We start from the raw sequence: 18,210 nt of genomic DNA, 5'->3' as shown, positions 1-18,210 counted from the left end.
GGGAAGCAACCAATTGATGTTCTCTCTCACATTGATGTTTTTTTTTTCTCTCTCTCCCTCCCCTCCTTCCTCTCTCTGAAGTCAATTAAAAAATTGTAAGATTAGAAATATTGATTTTAGAGAGGGAGAGAAATACTGACTTGTTCCACTTATTTATGTTTGATTCTTGTACATATGTGCCCTGACTGGGGATTGAACCTACAACCTTGGTGTATTCGGACAACTCTAACTAAATGAGCTACCCAGCCAGGGCTTCTCAGGAATTTTATAAGATTATCATTTAAAGAAAAGAAAAAAATTGTCTATTTATTAGATACAAACCAATAATTTCTATGGAAAAAAAGTTCCACAGCCTATAAGAAAAAAGGTAAAAAAAAAATTCTCAAGCTGGTTGAGTGAGCTGGACTTTGATCATGTAGATGTAAGCCTGAGGCAGTTTAGTCTAACAGTACCCAATGGCTGGTCAACGGATCAGGTGTTTCTGAACCTCCTAGAAAATTTTATCTTTTTATTATTTAAAGAAATGACTCCCAAACCTTATCTCAGACATATTGAGTCAGCACGTCCAGAGATAAGGCTAGGGAACCAATATTTTTTTGAAAATCCAGATTTGGAAACTATTCTACCTTGAACTATAATAAAGAGGCATGCCTGGCCGGCGTGGCTCAGTGATTGAGCGTCAACCTATGAACCAGGGGGTCACGGTTCAATTCCTGGTCAGGGCGTATGCCAAGGTTGTGGGCTCAATCCCCAGTGGGGGGCATGTGGGAGGCAGCTGATCAACGATTCTCTCTCATCATTGATGTTTCCATCTCTCTCTCCCTCTCCCTTCCTCTCTGAAATCAATAAAAATATATTTAAAAAAGAAAAAAACAAACAAACAAAAAAACACAGAGGCTATTCTGAGCAGACAAACTACCTCCTCCATCGAGTGGATGAACATGAACATATTCGACCCAGCCTAGAAAACTAGGGTAGGGTTGAAGGCAAACAGTTTGAACTGCTGAGAAAAACACACCCCACGTGACTGCGTTTGGTGAGGAAAGGGACTTAGTCCAGGGTGAGCTGGCAATATGTGTGGTTAAAAATAACGAGGTCAGCAGGGTGGTCAGGTTCCCTTTCCTGCTGTCTTGGTGGCCAACTTTCAACCATGTGGTTCCATCAGGGAGAGCTTCTCCTAACCTGGGCAGTCAGTCCCTGAACGGAGCAGCCGAATAACATGTTGTTTTTCCTTTTAAGATACTTTCCCCAAGACATCCAGTCAAAGCCCATTCCAGGTAAGCTCACTTACTTATCCATTTACCACCTTGGTGTATCCGTTCCCAGGGTCAGGAGCAAGCCTGCTGTGCACCATGCCCCTCAGGGAGTGAGCAATAAGAGGGAAAGAGAAAGCTGGGCCTGCTGCCCCCTCCCAGCAGCTATCCGTGCACTGTGGATGTGCTCCAGGCCTGACCTCTGCTCCATTGCCGGCTGTCCCACCTTAAACAGCTTCCAGCACTAAGCAGAAGGGGACAGCATAACCTTGATGCCAAGCAGGCGCCATTGCTCCGTGTCTGCTAACCGAGTAGATGACTTTATGGTAGAGGTTGCAAACTGGTGACCTATTGTTTGCATCTTGCCTGTAAATCATTAAGAAAATTGAATCAGGCCAGGCCAGCGTGGCTCAGTGGTTGTCGACCTATGAACTAGGAGGCCACGGTTCAATTCCCCGTCAGGGCACATGCCCGGGTTGCAGGCTTGATCGCCAGTATGGGGGGAGTGTAGGAGGCAGCCAATCAATGATTTCTCTCATCATTGATGTTTTTCTCTTTCTCCCTCTTCTTTCCTCTCTGAAATCATTAAAAATATACTTTAAAAAAGTTGAATCAGTTGCCAACCTTTAAGCATCAATAGACCTTCCAGAAAAACAGGATTGTGGTCCAGCTAGTATGGTTCAATAGTTGAGTGTCGACCTATGAACCAGGAGGTCCTAGTTCAATTCCTGGTTGGGGTCCATGTTTCAGGTTCGATCCCGTGTACCAAAAGGTCACCTGTTCAGTTCCCAGTCAGGGCACGTACCCAGGTTGGGGTTTTGGTCTGCATATGGAAGACAGCTAATTGATGTTTTTCCTTCACATGGATGTTTCCCTCCCTCTCTCTCTGAATTCAATAAAAACATATATAAAAAATAAATAAAAACAGGATTTGTGTTATTTGGAAAATTGAAGACCTGCCATCCTGGACTTTCATTCTCACAGCACCTCTCACGTCCCTATTTCTCATTACTGAGGATGTGGGTTGGTCCCCAATGATCATCTTACATCCGGGTGGCATCACTCTTTTAACTTTCCCTTCATTGTTTAGATTACCTACCTCACTCCCATAGCCATCTGAAGCTGCCACCTCCCCTCCATCTCCTCTGCTCCCTGCTGACACCCACAAGATCCTTTGAGGTACTGCACCTGTCCCCCAAGATCCAATGGGTCATATTTACATTTCGAACATCTTTGGACTAGACAAGCTGAGTGAGAGCAAGACAAGGATGTGGCTTTAGTTTATATTCAGAATAGCTCACACACCCATTGGCTCCTGGTCAGCTGGGCATGACTTCAGAGTTCCAGGATATACACCCACTCCTGCCCTTTCCTCCCATTAAAGAGAAAATATAACATAGTCGCCAGGGGTTGGGTCGCAGTAACTTTATTGTAACAGAGAAACCAGGCTGCAGTAAGTCTACACGATTAGAGTAGATGGTGGTTATCTTTCTAAAGGGTGAATGAAGCCCGAGCCCCGCTGGAAGCGCACGAAGGTTAAAACCAAAACCTGAATATCCCCTTGCCTGGCTCAACCCCGCATCACCCGACCTGGGACGGGAGACGAGTGGCTGCACAACACTGCACTAAGGTACGAGGTCCAACTGGGCAGAGGCAACATCCCGGCGGGAGACAAGCAATCACTGAAGAGGATGCTGCAATAATCTGTTAACCATTCTCTGGTATTCTTTGTTGAGAAGTGAGGGTGTGGGGTGAGCAGTAAATTACGTTCTTCCTTCTTCAAATGAGTAAGTGCTATAGGGTGGGGTTGATGGTCAATCAAGCAGTAGAAGAGGGTGAAAATCTAGGCTGGATGTAGATCTTTGTGCCTATGGAAAAGAGCAGCGCTGACAGAGAGAAGGGAACATTGAAATGCCCACAAGTAAGTACAAGAAGGAGAGCCTTCTTTCTTTTTTCCTTAAGTAAGACCGGAAACAGCATCTTTTTGTGTTCCTTGTTGCAGTGGCAGCCGATGCGCTGGCTTTCACGAAGCGCGATTTCTGTAATGTGGTCTGTTGGTTAGGCTGCTCAATCCGGGAGCACAAAGGTGAGGCTGACCATTATTGCTGGAACCAGGCCTTCTCACAGAGGCTTGAATATGTGGCATCGACACCATCAGGTGCTTCGGTTAAAGCTTCTGGAATATTGCAATGGTGTGATTGACAGGTTTTTGGCTAGGACGTTCTTGTACATGTAAACTCTTTCGGAAAAGCTGGATACACACAGATGAGGGAGATTTTGGTTTAGAGCCACAAAGTTCCACGCACCAGCCACAGATGCCTCTGCCTACTTCCCTACACACCCTTTGCCGAGAAACCATTCCAACGCTGAGTTTTAAGCACTGTGGTTGAAAGAAATGATCTGCCCACCACCATCCACCCTCCCTCTTCCTCCGCGTGCATCTCACAGCAGCAGAGGTCGGCAGGGAGGTGGTCTCTGTTTCCTCTCATCAGGGAAATTACTTGGTGACCTGGTGAATGGCATGGGCAAGGTAGCCCACGTTGCCGGAGGTGACCCCTGCCACGGAGATGCGGCCGTCCTTTGTCATGTAGACCGAGAACTCCTTGGTCAGCCGTTCCACCTGCAGAGAAGAAGAATGCTTGGGCATGTCCAGCTCATGGGTGTGTGTGTGTGTGTGTGTGTGTGTGTGTGTGTGTCCCCAGCCCTGGCACAACAGCCATGTGTTAAGACAGAAAAAATAACAGAGGCTCTGTTTTTTTCAATTAAACCCTACTCCCAGAATCTGGTGTGTTAGCTTAGAGTGAAAGGAGGAGGAAAGCTCCTTTAAAGTAGGGTGATGAATTCCAAGGAGGAACGGGTGAAAAAAATGTTAGAGCCAGCATTTGCAGAAAAAACAGATCCAGGATCCAGCTGTGGATCAGCTGTTTTTCTTTCTAATTTGCAGGTTCCTGCTTGTTCTGGTATCTCTGCAGAGAAGCAGTGGCATTCACAAAAAATGATGAAGACAAGTCCTGCTCTTTGGAAGTGTGCACCTCACGGAGGATGCAGATAGGTAAATGACTAATAAAAAACAAAGCAGAATGAATGCTACCTATGTACATACTTCATTTACCTAAAAGCCTCCAATATGACTGTTTTCCTGAATAGGTAGGTGCCCTAGGACTGAGTAACTGGTCTGCTACAGAGAGTCCACTCACCTGTTCGGGCTTCAGTCCTGTGAAACAAAACATGCCAATCTGGTCCGTGATGTGCTGCCAGTTGTGGGAGGAGCCCTCCTTCTTGAGGTTGGAGACCAGCTGGGTCCGCATGCTAATGATGCGGTCGGCCATGCCTTTCACTTCCTGCAACCTGTAAAAAGCCTGGGATGTAGCTCAATTCTGGCCAAGTCCCGTTAGATACGCCATAGCTCACAGCATTTTCACCTTCCTTGAGTATTTAGTGGGCCCTAGTGTGTCCCTGACTGAGTCCAGGAAGAAAAAACTATTTTATAGCATTTTTATTTTATACCCAGCTGGCATGGCTCAGTGGTTGAGTGTTGACTTATGAGCCAGGAGGTCACAGTTAAATTCCTGGTCAGGGCACATGCCCGGGTTGTGGGTTCAATCCCCAGTGGGGGGTGTGTGATGGATGATTCTCTCTCATCATTGATGTTTCTATCTCTCTCTTTCCCCCTCTCTGAAATCAATAAGAAAATATATTAAAAAAACAAACACTGAGTAACACTACCTTAGAGCTCAGGTGCCACAGTATTCAGATAGTACAGATAATAAAAACCAAAAGGTGCAGAAATACCAATTCAATGCTAGCTATAATTAAAATAAAACAAAAACATGATTTTCTTCAGGAAGTTTTCCTATGTAAGGTACTTCAATATGAATTTGAATTTACTTAACCTGGAGATGATGGGATAAAAGGAAATACTAGCCCTATCCAGCTTGGCTCAGTGGATAAAGTGTCAGCCTGCGGGACTGAAGGGTCCTGGGTTCGATTCTGGTCAAGGGCACATGCCTGGGTTGTGGGCTCAGTTCCCAGTGGGGGACGTGCAGGAGGCAGCCGATCAATGATTCTCTCTCATTATTGATGTTTCTATCTCTCTCCTTTTCCCTTCTTCTCTGAAATCAATAAAATTAAAAAAAAAAAGAAAAAAAAAGGAAATACCATCTCTGCATTATGTTCATCTCTTCCAGGGAAAGACCAATGTATTTACTGAAAAGTGCTAACAAAAGGCACTCTTCTCTCCCTGCCCCCTCCCACATGTGGTAGCTGTGTGATGCTGTGCCTCACTAGTGGCCAATTATAAACAAGCTTTGAAGACTTAGTGGGGGGAAGGCGGGTGCCTGGGGGCGGCGACGTGTCTTTACCATTGCTTTCGCAGATCGGGGCTGTTCAGGACGGTGGAAGCGATCCGGGCCCCGTTGACAGGAGGGTTGGAATACATGGGGCGAATCAAGATCTTCAACTGTGACTCCACCTTTTTGGCCTCATCGGCATCTTTGCAGACCACAGTGAAGGCTCCCACACGCTCACCTGAAAAGACAGAGTGGATCTTGTCGTCTAGTTCTATCTAAAGCAAATCATGAGTAAATGTGCTACACGTTAGCTGCTTCCAACAGAAACACCACAAAAATAACTTTTCTAAGTAAAAAGTTTTTAGCAACCAGGATGGTGAATCTGGGTACAACAGAAAGTTGAATACTCAAGAGTGTTTAAAGGTCTCTTTCTCTTGTATCCATCTTTGTGGCTCATGGAACAGTCACTGTTTAAAGAAGCAGTAATCAGTTTTCTTTACTGGGAAAATTCAAGGACACTAAAGAAGATGTGGCTAAGGTCAGTACAATCCATTTTACTGTCTTTCCTCTCTGGGGAAGGAGGGACAGAGACAACACATGCACATACACACCGGCACACGCAACCCCACACCTGTGTGGCACCCCTCCCAGCACTTCCTCGATGTCATCAGAACACACTCGCACGGGGTCCTTCACTTTACCATAGAGGCCCATGTTCTTGGCATAGGACTGGCAGAGGCAAACATTAATGCCCTGTTCGATGAAGTGGCGCACAGCCCAGGCATCCTTGTTGCCATCGCCGCTGGCAAAGCCTTGGTAGGCCATGTCGAAGAACGCAAAGAGGTTGTTTTTCTGGGAAGGAAAAGAGAAGAAGACCAAAGCTTCAGGCAGCCCCTCAAGATGCCCAGATGGTCACTGTGCTTACTGGGACCAGGCCTGTCTCACAGAGACAGAATCAACACAGTCCCCTCCCCAGGTGGCAGCTTGGCAACGTTTCCGTTTCCTAAGAGTTCAGATGTCAATGTATATATTTTTACTCCGGTTGGTATGGTCCCTCAAGAAGACACTAAGAAAGGAGAATCTTAATCTCCATCTCCCCAGGCAGCTGCTTCGTCAAATGGGAAGCTCATGTTAGGCCCTGTGGTTGGGTAATTATTTCAGTTTAGTCAGCACAGGATCAGCATCGGCCTTTCTGGGGCTAATGTCACCCTGGCAGACTCATCTTGTACCCAGGGCTCAGGGGCCGGCCACGTCAGAGCCATCTCCTCCTGAAAGTGCTCTCAGAATGCTGCTTCTCTCTCATTCTGTTTGCAGCGGAGGTTTGACAGATGTAATGGAAGGGGAACCAAAAGGAGTGACAGTGGGGACGCAAGGCAACAGGAGTATCTTCCTCCCTAGGAATTCTGACGCGTGCCTTCGCTGCCAGCCGACCCCGTGAGTGACAATGGCGATGCCGAGGGAAGTGGCACCGATAGGAGGGGACATGAAAAAGTGGAAAAGGATGAACAAGTTTAACCACTGACCAGGACAGCTGGAGACCCCACCAGCAGACATGTGGGGCCAGGGGATGCCTACTATACAGGCCAGGCAATGACAAAGTCTGATCAGAATTTCCTAGACACGGCTGAGGAACAAAAATTATTTCCACCCTGCTCATGTAGCATCAAGTACAGAATTGTTAATCTCGCTAATGTGGAGCTCTTTTCTGGCTATTAATAATGTGTGGACCTGGCCGGTGGGGCTCAATGGTTGAGTGTTGTCCCCTGAACCAGGAGGTCACGGTTCGATTCACAGTCAGGGCATATGCCTGGGTTGCGGGCTCCAATCCCAGTAGGATCGTGTAAGAGGCAGCCAATCAATGATTTTCTCTCATTACTGATGTTTCTCTCTCTATCTCTCCATCTTCCTTCCTCTCTGAAATAAATAAAAACATTTTTTTAAAAAGTGTAAAAATTTCACGTGGGCTCCAGGTAGTTGTCACTGTTCAGATGTTGCCAGTGAAGCACCGAAGGCTAGTTACCACACAGAACTGTCCCCAGTCAGTTCACCCCTCACCTTCACCACGGAGGCTATCTCCTTCCACTGCTCGGGGCGAGGGTCCACTCCCGTGGGGTTGTGGGCACAGGCATGCAGGAGGAGAACGCTTTGCTGTGGCATTTTCTAAAAAGAGAAACAACCATGAGATCGCATTGCAGCTTGACAAGGAGATCATTTTCCCAAAATGCCGCAGGGTCACCATCACTTGGTAAATAACAAAAAGAACCCAAGTTCTGGGAGTTGGCTCATCCTCCATATTTTAAGTCAGGTGTTGAGACATGCTGGGCGGCCTCAAGTCTCCACAAGGAGGTTTACTCCTGACTCCCCCCCTCCACACGCCCCCCCCCGCCCCCGCCCGCCCGAACCCTCACTGAGAGCCACACTTACGGAAATGTCCTCCATGGCGCCCGTGAAGTCAAAGCCACACGTCTTGGGGTCATAGTAGCGATAGCCCTGCAGCTGCATGCCAGCGTCCCTGAAGATGGGCGTGTGATTCCCCCAGGTCGGTTTGGGCAGAAAGACATCTCGGCTGAACTTGAAAAATCTTTGCTGAGAGATGGGATGAAAGGGAATGAAAAACCGATGAAAGGGGAGGCGAAAAAAAAGTTGACCTATTTTACGGAAAAGACAACTTTTCTCTCCTGAAACACAGCTCCTCTCCGAGTGAGAGCCAGTACTGACTAAGCGGCGAGACTGCCCGGTGGAAACCCAGGCTCTGACAGTTACACGGCCGTGTGGCCAAGGACCTACCTGGGCCTCACTTTCTTCATCTGTAAAATGGTGTTAACTGAACCTCCTTCAGAAAGATTAAATGAGTTAAAATATAAAAGCTCCTAGTAACAGGATGTGCTCAATAAGTTATATTCATTATAATAATAATAATAATAATATTATCTTACTATAATTATAATATCTTTGTGATTCCTTCTAGGTACTTTAATTTTTAACACCCCTCCCCCACCCCCCGAGTTCATTTATCAGGGAATGAGAAGTCTTCCAATGTTGTGGAGACAGGAAGTCTACTTCTGGGTCAGCAAACACACATGCGGTAGAAAAACCCGTCATCCTCATAGCTCTTCGCTGAAGAAATTTCCAGACTCACCAGAAAGCTGGCTCCGATCCTTAAGGCCCCGGTTCCAGAAATGGTCTGCACGGTGACATACTGAGGGAGAGACACGAGGTCAGTGAGGCACCACTCTCCTCGCTCAGCAGAGCAGAGGCCAAGCACAGAGGCTGAGACAGCCCCAAATGAACATCAGGAAATGAGAGAACGGTGCTGCTTCATTTCCCCATTCGCTAAGCCACAGACTGACTGGACTCTCCTCATTGGTTCCCCAAAGGGCGGTCTCTTCAGTTTCCAACAGCCCTGCTGATGCACAAGCTAATTCCTTACAGCCTGTTAGTAGCACCATCCCGTGTTACGTGAGAAACTTTCAGGACACAAAATCCCCACCTCCCAGTGGAAAAAAAAAAAGACACTAAGAACAGTTACTACATTTAAACACTGTTGTAGAATTATACAAAATGGAGTGACTCTCCGAACATCAAAGGTCCTTGAAAAGTACCTTAGACTAACATTACTACATATTAAAGGTTGTCTAAGAGGCTCCTTTTACGAGTTTTCAGAATCTGAAATATTAATCATTTGGATAGATGCCTGAGTAGATCTGTTTCTTCAAACCAGTCCATGTTAGGAAATGAGTAAGAAACCACTGTGGTTTTTTTCTTCTTCTTTTTTGAAGGCACCATAGAAGCAAGGCCCTACAGAACATCAACCTATTTTCTGGACTGGCAGACACTGGATTAAGTGGGAGGAACCCAACCAACAAACTCTTTCCTAAACAAAGTTAGTCTCTGCAAACTTTGGGGTGATAAAACTAAAAACCTGGCTGTAGATCTGATGCCAATGATTCACAAAGGCACAGCAATTTGTAAAATACAAACTGATGTTCTTTTAAGATAGGCCAGTCTCATACTTAGGTAACCACTGACTAGAGGTACACAGACTAAGCAAAAATTACAGAAAAAAACCCCAGAAGTTTTCACGATGGGTTAACAGGTGGTTGACTGTATGGATATCAGTCAAACCATATTCTGTCCATGACTTATGGTCATTGCTCCATCACCACTGGGTCAAGGTTATACGTTTTACTCTGAGTCAATGAACTAACCTGTGGACTTAGACCCGTCTTGTAAATAAAATGTATTTATTCTGTCCTTGGAGGGGTGCGGAAGGGAGAAGTGTTGGCTTAGTTTTGCTACTTTGTGTGTTTCTCCCAGACTTAAACAGAAAAAAAAGTTTAAACATACAAATGTATCCATTAGGAAAACATATATGTTTCAAAAGAAAGTAAACTATAAGGCACATGAGTCCTTGTGTCAGGTGAGCTGTTTGGTGGCCCGCATGCTTGATGCTAGTCTTTACTGCAAGTGTGCGCCTGCATATACTCCACGGTGCATTCGGGAATATGTGCAAAAAGCTTCTGTGCAGTGACCTTTAGGGCCCTCTCTCTTCCACAAGGAGGGACCCCTCCGGGAGCTGGAAGGAGATAACTAAGGGACACTTGTGCTCCCCCATCAATGCTGCGGTGATGCTCCCTGGACCTCAGAGAGGAGGGAGGCAGCAGGAAGGGAGCACGGCTGCGAGGGACCAGCAGAGTGCCCGCTGGTCCCAGCTGCCAGAGCCTACCTGTGGCTTGTTTCCTGCTTGCTTCCTCCATCTAAGCTGGAAGCTTAGGACATGAAGGTGGGGGCTAAGAATAGGCCTAAAACTAGGGATAGTTTGGAGTTTCTAAAGCATATTTAATGTAAAATGAACATAAGCACATAGAAACTAACAGAAAAGCAGTGTCAAATCTATCAAATCACTACCATATGTTTGGAACTGGTGTTATAGGAAATCTTTTATTTAATTAGGGCCAATTTATTAGCTAAAGAAGAGATATTAGCAAAAGTGTGGCCACCTCAAAACCATCACCAGGCACAAAGTGAACATGTCTCTTTTCTTATTTGTTTTAAATTGTTTGAATTATCTCAAATGTATCTAAATTATTACATTTAACGACAGACGCTGTTCGACGCCGGAGTCTGCTCGCTTACCCGGCCGCTTTTCAGCACTTCGCTGTTCTCGCCCAGGGCCAGCTCTGCGGACGCCTTACAAAACTCGGCCAGTCCCCCGATGGGCAGGTATTCCTTGTCCAGATTTTTTGCAGCAATCTGGGCCTCTGCCTAGACAAGAGAAAAAGCTTCTGTTTAGCTCTTTTCTCCTGGAATTACCTTGATTAATACAGGTGGGGCAAAAGTTGGCTTACAGTTTGTTCATATAGAAAACACAATAAATAAATAATAATACAAGAATAAACGATGTGTTTCGTGTATGCACAACTGTAAACCTACTTTTGCCCCAGCCTGTATAAAATGTTTTCTACTTAAATTTCAGAGGTAAAGCGTTATTTTTTTATTTGGAGGAATGACAGACACATCACCATCCACTCTGGAAGTGGCAAAGCAGCACATTCATATTTCAGTGGAGGAGGGACAGATGCAAAGGAAGACATACTTTCTTAAAATAGAACTGTTCTTAGAGGATTAGTTAAATTATAACTATAGTAACCAATAGTAAGACTACTAATAAATATGCAACAAAAATAAAGAAAATCATTCTACAGTTCGATAGGAGGAAAGGACAGAGTATGTCTGTGTAAGAAGGTGGGCTTTATTAAGGCAATTACAATGAGAGAAATGGAAAATAAGAGTAATGCCCATCCACGAAGGCCTAATTCTATGACTGAGACAGCATTGAAATTCTTGGTCCTTTGGCGCACTCAGGATTACATATGACATTATGCCTCCTCCACAGACAATCACAGAAACGCAACCTTAGGAAAGACCATGCAGTTCCAATGGCTCTCTTTTATAGCCAAGGAGACTGCGGCTCAGACAGCCTGACGGGAACAGTTAGTACCAGAACCGAACCTGGGTCTCCTGACTCCCAGGCCAGCGGTCTTTCTGCCGCTCCCCGTGAGCTCCCGTTAGTTTACTTATCCCAACCAGGCGGGAGATGGACGGCAAGCTCACCTTCCGGATACTAGGGAGCACGTAAGGCTTTCCATTATCGTCCCGGTAGGCACCAACTCCCAGGTTCATCTTTTTGCTGTTGGTGTCTCTTTTAAAGGCTTCTGTGACTCCCAGGATGGGATCTGGGGGCCCCATCTCCACATGGGCCCACCAGGAGCTGAAAGGGGAAAGACAAGACATCAGTTACAGAAGCAAGATTCCCATGGCCAGAGACATCTTGGACCTTCCACAAATCCACTTCAACGCATGGTTGCATGTTTACTACGCACACGGTAAAGCAATAGGCACCATAATTCAATAATGCATCAGACCTCAGAGCAGCTCGCAGAAGGGTGGGGAAGACCAATAATTTCAATATGAATCCTTTGAGAAGCGGAAGGGGCCACCTCCCCGAATCACCTTGGGGAGGACAGGATGCATGTGTAGGCTTTCAAAGCAGTCCCGACCTCACCTGAATTCCTAGGCAAAGACTACTATTTCAAGTAATTTGCAGTGAGAAGCTGAGAATGGTAAAAGATGAAACTAGAGAAGCCAGAAGGACCAGTGTAAGAGGATAATGTGACAATTCCCCCCACCCCCCACCCCAAGGGGCTTGGATTTTTATCCTGTTCCCCAATTTTTTAAAAAAATATATTTTATTGATTTTTTTACAGAGAGGAAGGGAGAGGGATAGAGAGTTAGAAACATCGATGAGAGAGAAACATCCATCAGCTGCCTCCTGCACACCCCCTACTGGGGATGTGCCCGCAACCAAGGTACATGCCCTTGACCAGAATCGAACCTGGGACCCTTCAGTCTGCAGGCCGACGCTCTATCCACTGAGCCAAACCGGTTAGGGCCCCAAATTTGTTAAGGGTGCCATTTGGAGAGCTTGTTAAAACGTTTCCTCAGCTCCACCTTGGATGTAGTGAAAATATGGGAATCATTTTTTTTTTTTGGGGGGGGGAGGAGTATGGAGATCAGGTAAGGGGAGTGACATGAATATACTTGCATTTTTATTTTTTTTCTCAAATATATTTTTTATTGATTTCAGAGAGGAAGAGAGAGGGGGGAGAGAGAGAGAGAGAGAGAAAAACATCAATGATGATGAGAGAGAAGCAGTGATCAGCTGCTTCCTGCACACCCCCACTCTGGATCGAGGCCACACCCGGGCATGTGCCCTGACTGGAAATCGAACTGTGACCTCCTGGTTCATAGGTCGACACTCAACCACTGAGCCATGCTGGCTGGGCTTCCATTTTTTAGAGCCAGTCTGTAAAATGAGGCACAACTCTGGCTATCTCACAGGGTTTTTGTAAGAATGAAAGGAGTTACCCTATATAATAAAAGGCTAATATGCAAATTGTCCCCTCGGGAGTTTGACAGCTCGCCATAACATGAGCTGACAACCAAGGGATGGCGAGGAACGAAGGAAGGCCTGGCCGGCAGCCAGGGAAAGGAAGGCCCCGATCGGCAGCCAGGCCTAGGGACCCTACCCATACACAAATTTCATGCAATGGGCTTCTAGTTAACTATAAAACAGAACAGAGCCTGGTACAGAGTGAGTACTTGATATCAGCTGGTATCACTGTTACTAAGTTATCCCACTACACTCTTATTTATAACCTCTGTGCCACTAAGCCTGGTGTGGAAAGTATGCAGAGAATTCAAGGAACACATGGTCACAAGACTTTATGATAAAATACAGGTCTTTCCTGCTTTTCAATAAGTTAAGTCTTTTCTAGAGTCTTGGGAGATATTATCATATTTTTCCTCCTCAACAGTCCCACTGCCGGGCTTCCTGGTTGCTCCAGTATCTCAGCAACAGTAAGAAACAGGTATTCCCAAGCAACTTCTGAACAGGGCCTGAAGAAAGCTTTTGTTGCTTCCTACCCACAATTCAGACTCTGGAGACACGTAGCCACCTGCCTGTCTATATCACTGTCACCAGCTGATGACTGAAAGGAATACTTTGAATGTCAAGGACATATGATAGAACTTCTAGTAAGCAATTTTCATTTTTAAAAAGATGGCTCTGTCTCCATGGTCGTCAATCAATGATGACAGAGCCGTTGCCCCTAACCACAGGTCAGAAGTACCTTTGTTACCTGGTGGGAAGAGCACCGATTTGTCATGTTCTTTAAAACGTTTATTTGGCATAGAAATCCTGTCTTCCGGCAGAGATCGAATTGAGAGTAGTGTCTTTTAAGAAGAAGTCTCAAAGCAATTTGAGTATGTGCAACCTTAAAAATCTAAATACAGGAGCAGGGATTCTCAATTTGATCAGTCCTACATCAGTAATTACGTTCAGGTCCTCCATGTCCTTCACTATTCCACTCTTTAAAAGGGTAAAGACTCTGTCACATTGTAAGAAATTTGATGTTTTTAAAGAGATAGTACTTGATAAAAACGAGTGCTCTAGGGATGAAGTTGAGGCGGACAACCAGTGGCCTACAAAGTGATTCCTCTCAATGAACTTTGGACATAAGCTCAAAGCCTGAGCTATTACGCAATACTGACCAGACAACCAAAATATGTCGGTACAAAGTATTCAGATAAGCATTTGTGATTTAAATGCCTTGCCGTTTCCTTGGGAGCCTACCTAGCAATTTTTAGTGTGTGTGTGTGTGTGTGTGTGTGTGTTTTAATCCTCACCTGAGGACATAGTTATTAATTTTTAGAGAGGGGGTAGGGAAAGAGAGAAACATCAATGTGAGAGAGAAACACTGATCGGTTGCCTCCTGTAAGCACCTGGACTGGGGATTGAACCCACAACCTTGGCATATTGGGACGACACTCCAATCAACTGAGCTCCCTGGCCAGGGCCCAAACTATTAAAAAACAAATAAACATTTTGCATCCGCAGTTCCCCTATATGTTTAGGCTTTGATGTAAGAAGCAATATTAAAATGTCATATTTGTTTCTATTGCATTGATTATAAAAAAATCAAATCGGTGTTTAAAATAAAAACACTCAAATTGAAAGACATGCAGGCACTATTCTAAGTGCTGAGATATAACAGGGAACAAGGCTGGTCCAGTCTCTGCTTTCATGGAATTTACATTCTAATGAGGGAAAGGCGGAAAAGAAAAATGAGTCAGGCTCCCAAACTGAAACATGACTAAAAGGTCACACCCATAGGGATTTTCACTAAATAGTAAAAATAGAACCACAGACCACCCAACCAAATCCATAAAACAGGTGATCATTTTAACATTACTACAGTGGTGAAACCAACTTTCTCTTGCCCATAATTTTAGGCACCCCTCCCTCTTCTCCAAATTTGCTGCATAAACGATAATAACCGCTCCCTAATTCTGGGCCAGTAGGCAGGCTGACTTAAAGAGCACACCTGACAGTGAGCCAAGAAGGAACCAAATCAAGACGCTAAGACAGCGTGAAAGCCTGGGAGAAACTACTGCCACGAGTGTGAGGCTTTGCAAAGGTCAAATTGTTCTGCTGGCTTAACGACGTCCGTACAACGTCCAAAGAAAAGGCCAAGGCATGGGAAAGAGGTCAAGGCTTTGCTCGCTGGAGTGAATACCTATCTGGTTGTGGTGTTTTGGAGACTCGGTTCCAGATTAGGCAGTACTTAAGGGCACTGTCCCCAATCGGCTTCTTGAGAGAATTAGATCGCCTGGCTCAGGTCTCCACTAGGAAGGAATTACCAATTCGTTGAATGCCCTGTACTTTTTCTCTGCAGACACTAGTTGGGGATAATGTACAGGATGGGGTAAAAGTAGGTTTACTGCTGAGTACGTGAAACAGAGTTTATTCCTGTATTATTATTTATTCGTGTATTCTTTCCCCTTGGAACAACTGTATACCTAAGGTTGCCCCGCCCTGCCTTTGTAATCTCTCGGGCTTCTTCACCGCAGCGTCTATCACTAGCTGATATCTGGTCCAGGACCTGGCTGGCTCTCTGAAACTCTGGTGACGAAATACTGACTACATGAAAGAGCAGCGTGAGATGGAGAAAGAACGGCCACTCGCCTCCGGCTACATCTCCTAAGAGGAGGCTTCAAAAAAAGAGGTGCACTACACTCCCACCCTTCTCCATCCAAAGGCCAAACGGTAGCGGGGAAGGGGGACACGTGAGGATGCTATGCGTCAAGGTCATGGGATGCAGAGAGGATAGCCGGCCGGGTCTCAAAGCCAGGGTCCCGGGCACTTCCTTCTCCCGGGCACACACACGGCAGCCAGCCGCCAGCCCGCACACCCCGCTCGGCCCGGGGAGGCCAAGACGTGTGAGCTCGCAGCCCGCAGGTGGCCCGTCAAGGGCACACCGTTGGCGCACCGGTCCCCGGCCGGCGCCGCAGCCAATGGGCGCGAGGCAGCCCGGACCCTGCAGCCAATGAGCGCGAGGCCCGACCGCGCCGTGGCCCGTGGGCTCTCCTGGACCCCCCCCCCTGCCCTCCCCCGCCCCGCGCAATCTGCGCCTCGTGACCCCCACCTTGAATGGGAGTCCGGGTGCCGTGGAGGGCCACACTTCCATCACCCAGGGGAACGCGCTGGCACGCTCTCCTGCGGTCTCGGGGGCGGGGGAAGGGAGGGATGTAGGACCCCGAGGGTCACTGTGAGGCGCCGCCATCAATCCGAGAAAGTGTGCGTGCGTGTGTGTGTGTGCGTGCGTGTGTGTGTGTGTGTGCGGTGTCCGTGGCTCGGGGGGCAGGCCCGTCTCCCCGGCTCCGTCTTCCCCGCTTACCTGGCTCGGGCAGAAGCCACGCCCGCGAGGCCTGGGTGGAAGGCGGCGGCGGCGGCCCCGGACAGGACACGGCAGGAGTGCAGCAGGGCCATGGTGGACACGCGGGCAGTGGCAGCAGCAGGACGGAGCGAGGGCGGCGCAGACGCGGAGGCGCGGGCTCCAGCGGGAGGTAAGGACAGCGACTTCCCCGCGGGGCTAGAGCGGCCGGGCCGAGCCGCGCCACAGCGGACCCTGGCGGCCGGAGCCGGCGCTGGGCGGGCGCGGGGCCTGGGTCCGCCCGCCCCCAGGTTGGCGCTGCCGGGCCACGTGGTCCTGGAGAACCGTGACGACACGGCGGGTCTCGAGGTGTCGCGAGGGGGCAGCTCGGGAGCGGGGGCAGCTATTATGCCATTTGGAAAGATGGGAACCTGGCTGATGTAGGTAAAGTCATTTGCCCTAGCATCATAAAGCCAGTAACAAGGTGGCCGACCCTCAATCTTCAGCCCAATGCTTCCCTAAGTGCAAATCACCTCACTTTCTTTCTCTTTTTAAAATATATATTTTTATTGATTTCAGAGAGGAAGGGAGAGGGAGAGAGAGAGAGATAGAAACATCCATGATGAGAGAGAATCATTGATCACCTGCCTCCTGCACGCTCCACACTGGGATCCAGCCAGCAACCCCGGCATGTGCCCTGACCAGGAGTGGAACCGTGACCTCCTGGTTCATAGGTCCGTGCCCAACCACTGAGCCGTGCCAGCCGGGCCACCTCACTTTCACGAATGTTTCCTCATCTCTGTTGTGCAAGGTCTCATGTGGGCACGGGTGAGGATTAAGTGAGATTAGCCAATTATGTCTAAAAACAGAGCCAGATTTAGTAAGCATAAGTAACCCGTGGTTGTTAATGACAGGCCTGCGGTGGTCAGATCAGTGCAGTGTTGTGTGCACGGGAATGAATTACATTTAAAGGAAAAAGCGAATGAATTTGTGATTCTAGAAGTTGAATAATTCCAACAACAGCCATTCCACGCTAAAGAATGACCCTTTCCCCCGGCCGGCTGGCTCAAAAAGTGTCTCAAAACAACTTCCTGTGTATGTGAAACTACTGGAAGAGGACACCACCTGCTTCCACGATAAGGATTTTAATAAATGGTTAAAAAATACTTTGTGATGGTGTCCATCTGTGGCTGCCCGCGTGCAGCCCCTGGGTGTGCCTGGATTCCTTTCTTCTGCCGCTCGCTCGGACTTTCCACCTGGAGGACTGCAATCCCGTGACAGCAGAGCCGTAAGTTTGGGACGAGCCCTGGGTTTGTGCTGGCTGCTTGCAGGGAGCGCCTGAGTGTGCCAGCCCGTTCCAGGGGCTGTGGGGTGGGCAGGGGCCAGACGCAGCCCCGCCAGTGCTCAAAGTGGAGGTTCTAGGAGCCCAGAGTGGAGAGCGCTGGCTCCGGGCTGGGAACCAGGAGAGGTGACAGGGAGCAGGGAGCAGGTGAGTGGGACCTCAAAGGAACAGGAGGTGTTTCAACACCGTCACCTGAATTTCCCAGCTCTGAGTGTCTGGGAGACCAGGCCTGCCCACAGTTGTCTCCCCCATTCACACGTGTGAGAGCTCAGGCCCAGACAGTAAGGTGACTTATCCAGGGTCACACAGAGCACCTCTGATTGGACCTCACCTTTCAGATAGTTGGACTGTTGTTTTTTCCAGTCAGTCCCACCCATTCCGGTTGCCTATGCTGGATCCACCCTGCCCTGCCCACGGGGGTGAGGACCGGGATCCAGAGCCGGCCAGGCTGAGATGTGAGGGCCTGAACATATTCCATGCCCAGATCCCAAGCAGGTCCTCCTCCCACCTCTCTCAAGACCTGACATGCCCATCGTTGAGTCATTTCTGAC

The 18,210-nt window shown here is 47.7% G+C and overlaps 1 protein-coding gene across 1 annotated transcript; it reads right to left on the bottom strand.

The window, feature by feature from the left end:
* Positions 1–2,655: 2,655 nt before the first annotated feature.
* GOT2 (glutamic-oxaloacetic transaminase 2) lies at positions 2,656–16,526 on the bottom strand. Its single transcript, XM_008139869.3, has 10 exons — positions 16,342–16,526; positions 11,657–11,813; positions 10,679–10,807; positions 8,682–8,741; positions 7,967–8,128; positions 7,598–7,702; positions 6,244–6,394; positions 5,615–5,780; positions 4,451–4,601; positions 2,656–3,873 (listed from the first exon to the last, which is right to left on the bottom strand). The coding sequence occupies exons 1-10, from the start codon at positions 16,431–16,433 to the stop codon at positions 3,751–3,753; spliced, it is 1,296 nt and encodes a 431-aa protein (XP_008138091.1). The 5' UTR covers positions 16,434–16,526; the 3' UTR covers positions 2,656–3,750.
* Between the last annotated feature and the right edge of the window lie 1,684 nt (positions 16,527–18,210).

The sequence above is a fragment of the Eptesicus fuscus genome, chromosome 21 (genome assembly GCF_027574615.1).
Source record: "Eptesicus fuscus isolate TK198812 chromosome 21, DD_ASM_mEF_20220401, whole genome shotgun sequence".
Lineage (NCBI taxonomy): Eukaryota > Metazoa > Chordata > Mammalia > Chiroptera > Vespertilionidae > Eptesicus > Eptesicus fuscus.
The sequence above is the reverse complement of the archived record's forward strand: the minus strand, read 5'-3'. Positions and strand labels throughout refer to the sequence as shown.

Bases quoted from the DNA above. Each gene is read 5' to 3' on its own strand.
- GOT2 (XM_008139869.3), bottom strand. From the start codon at position 16,433: ATGGCCCTGCTGCACTCCTGCCGTGTCCTGTCCGGGGCCGCCGCCGCC. The intron at 5,781-6,243 runs GTAAAGTGAAGG...CTGTCTTTTCAG, and splicing joins CAAGAACATGGGCCTCTATG to GTGAGCGTGTGGGAGCCTTC. The intron at 3,874-4,450 runs GTGAGTGGACTC...TCTTCTCTGCAG, and splicing joins CAGGACTGAAGCCCGAACAG to GTGGAACGGCTGACCAAGGA.